This window comes from Papilio polytes, unplaced genomic scaffold (genome assembly GCF_000836215.1).
Source record: "Papilio polytes unplaced genomic scaffold, Ppol_1.0 DF823988.1, whole genome shotgun sequence".
Classification (NCBI taxonomy): Eukaryota; Metazoa; Arthropoda; class Insecta; order Lepidoptera; family Papilionidae; genus Papilio; species Papilio polytes.
This window is the reverse complement of record NW_013525216.1, coordinates 1-2,079: the sequence shown is the minus strand read 5'-3', so window position 1 is coordinate 2,079 and position 2,079 is coordinate 1. Positions and strand designations below refer to the sequence as shown.

At 49.0% G+C, this 2,079-nt stretch overlaps 1 protein-coding gene across 1 annotated transcript; it reads left to right on the top strand.

Moving 5' to 3' along the window:
* Window positions 1–6: 6 nt before the first annotated feature.
* Window positions 7–2,073, top strand: LOC106101424 (putative mediator of RNA polymerase II transcription subunit 26; the record flags this gene model as incomplete). Its single annotated transcript, XM_013280660.1, has 8 exons — window positions 7–99; window positions 198–291; window positions 402–964; window positions 1,047–1,116; window positions 1,187–1,262; window positions 1,427–1,601; window positions 1,741–1,861; window positions 1,967–2,073. Coding segments are annotated over exons 3-8 (1,064 nt in total), but the record flags the coding sequence as incomplete, so codon positions are not given.
* Between the last annotated feature and the right edge of the window lie 6 nt (window positions 2,074–2,079).

Below are 2,079 nucleotides of genomic sequence, written 5' to 3'. Positions count from 1 at the left end.
GTCGCGCAGCAGCCACAACCTGACGGCCGCCGCGCAGAACGACGCCTTCTACCAGAACCTCTCCTCTGTCAACTCACACCCACACGGACAGCAGGACAGGTATACTCGCTCTACTAGTTCATATTTTCATTATTTTGAGAAATGATATCGTGTATTAGTTATGGTTACAAAATTTTGTCAAAAATGTTCGTATACAGATGGTGGAACTATCGCACGACCGGCAATAGACCACAGTCTGCTCATTTCTCTGCGGCGGGCTCGGAGCAGTCGGAACCTTCGCCACATCAACAGGTAGTTAACAAGATATAGCACGAATAAAAAATTACTTCGCAGCTTGGTTCTGATTTTGAAATTTCAGAGTTTTTTTAAAACACAACGTTATATTTTTCTCCTTTGTTCAGATTAACACTGCTAGTTCTGCGAGTGTTCGAGCAGCTAAGTTGGCCGAGATGTCTGAAGAAGTCACAAGGAGGCAGCAGCAGCAGCAGCAACTTCTATCGCAGCAAAAGCAGCTTACCCTGCCACACCAGCACCAGCATACCCAACTCAACCAGCATCAGTCCCCGCTCGCACACCAAATGTCTCCCCAGCAAATGCAACACCAGCATCAGAATCAGTTGGCCCATCAAGCCAACCATATTCAGAATCAAATGGCTCAAACTGGATATCAATCGAGTCAGCTCGATCTACAATTGAATCAACTGCATCAGAACCAAGCTGGCCATCACATGAGTCCTCTGAGCCAGCAGGGTGCGATGGGCCAGCACCTGGGCCAGTTCAGCCAGAGCCAAGTGCACATCCACCAGAGCGGCGCGCACTACCCGCAGCAGGGCTCCCCGCAGCTGCCCGCCGCGCACCCCGCGCACCCCGCACATCCCGCGCACCCCGCACACCAGCAGTATCCGCACTCGCAGGTGCAGAGTCCGCCCAGCGTCTACCACAATCAACATCAGCAATCACAAAGGTCAGTCAAACATGTTTAGTAACAAATATTCACATAATAAATACTAATAAATCATACAATATCATTTTCTTTACAATAAAAGGTACGATTGGCACCCTCCGGGCCCGCCGTCTCCACAAAGATCTCAGCCACCAGTTGCTCCCAAGCCACAGGTATACATTCAGAAACATATATTATAACATATGTCGTCGGTCAAATTAATAATATATTGAACTGTATCAGGGCCCGCGACGGTCGGAAGCGGAAGAAGAGCAACTACAGCAGTCGCAGACTACCAACACAGTCCAGCCAGAGGATGGTAACTGCCTTTTTAATTATTTTTTTTATTCAATTCTTACCGAAACGTTATTTGTTGTATATCAAAATTATTGAAGGTTTGGTGAAATAGTACACGAATACCATACAAAAATTGTAAAAAACCATCTATATTTGTGATAAATGTGTGTCGGTATTTGTGCTCAGAGCGATACGTAGCGAGCGCGCTAGAGCCGCCCGCGGTGTCGGTGTACCCGGCGGGCGGTGCGGGCGCGGGCGGGGCGGGGGGCGCGGCGCGGCAGCAGCCCGCACACAACCCCTGGCAGCGCGAGGAGCGCGAGCGGCAGGCGGAGGCACGCCGCGCACAAGCTCGCGCACGCAGGTAACCCCCATACCATTATCTTTCAGCGATTCTTATCTAACACTTGCTGAAATATTATGACCTAATTAATAGTTATTTTGTTCCTTACTATTTAACTATTGATCAATTTATTCAGTACTCATAATGTTTGATATTGCAGGGACGCGGCCATAGCGCAGCTGCTGGCGCTTGGTGCAGCCCGCACTCCGGTGCAGAACCAGCAGCTGCGCGCGCTGCAGTTGGAGCGGGACTTCGAGCGGCGCGCAACGCAGCACGATCAAGTAATTTATATATTTGTTATGCCTACTTACGTAGTGTAAATTCCAGAATTGATTTATATTAATAATTTGACATTATTAAGATGTTCTTTTCATTTTGAATTATAGGAAGAGGGTGGAGGTGCAGAACTTTGTGCGGACGAGGAGTGCGACTCACGATCGGTATCAAGATCGCCGTCGCCCGAGCAACAGATGCACCTACAGCAGCAGCAGCAGCAGCT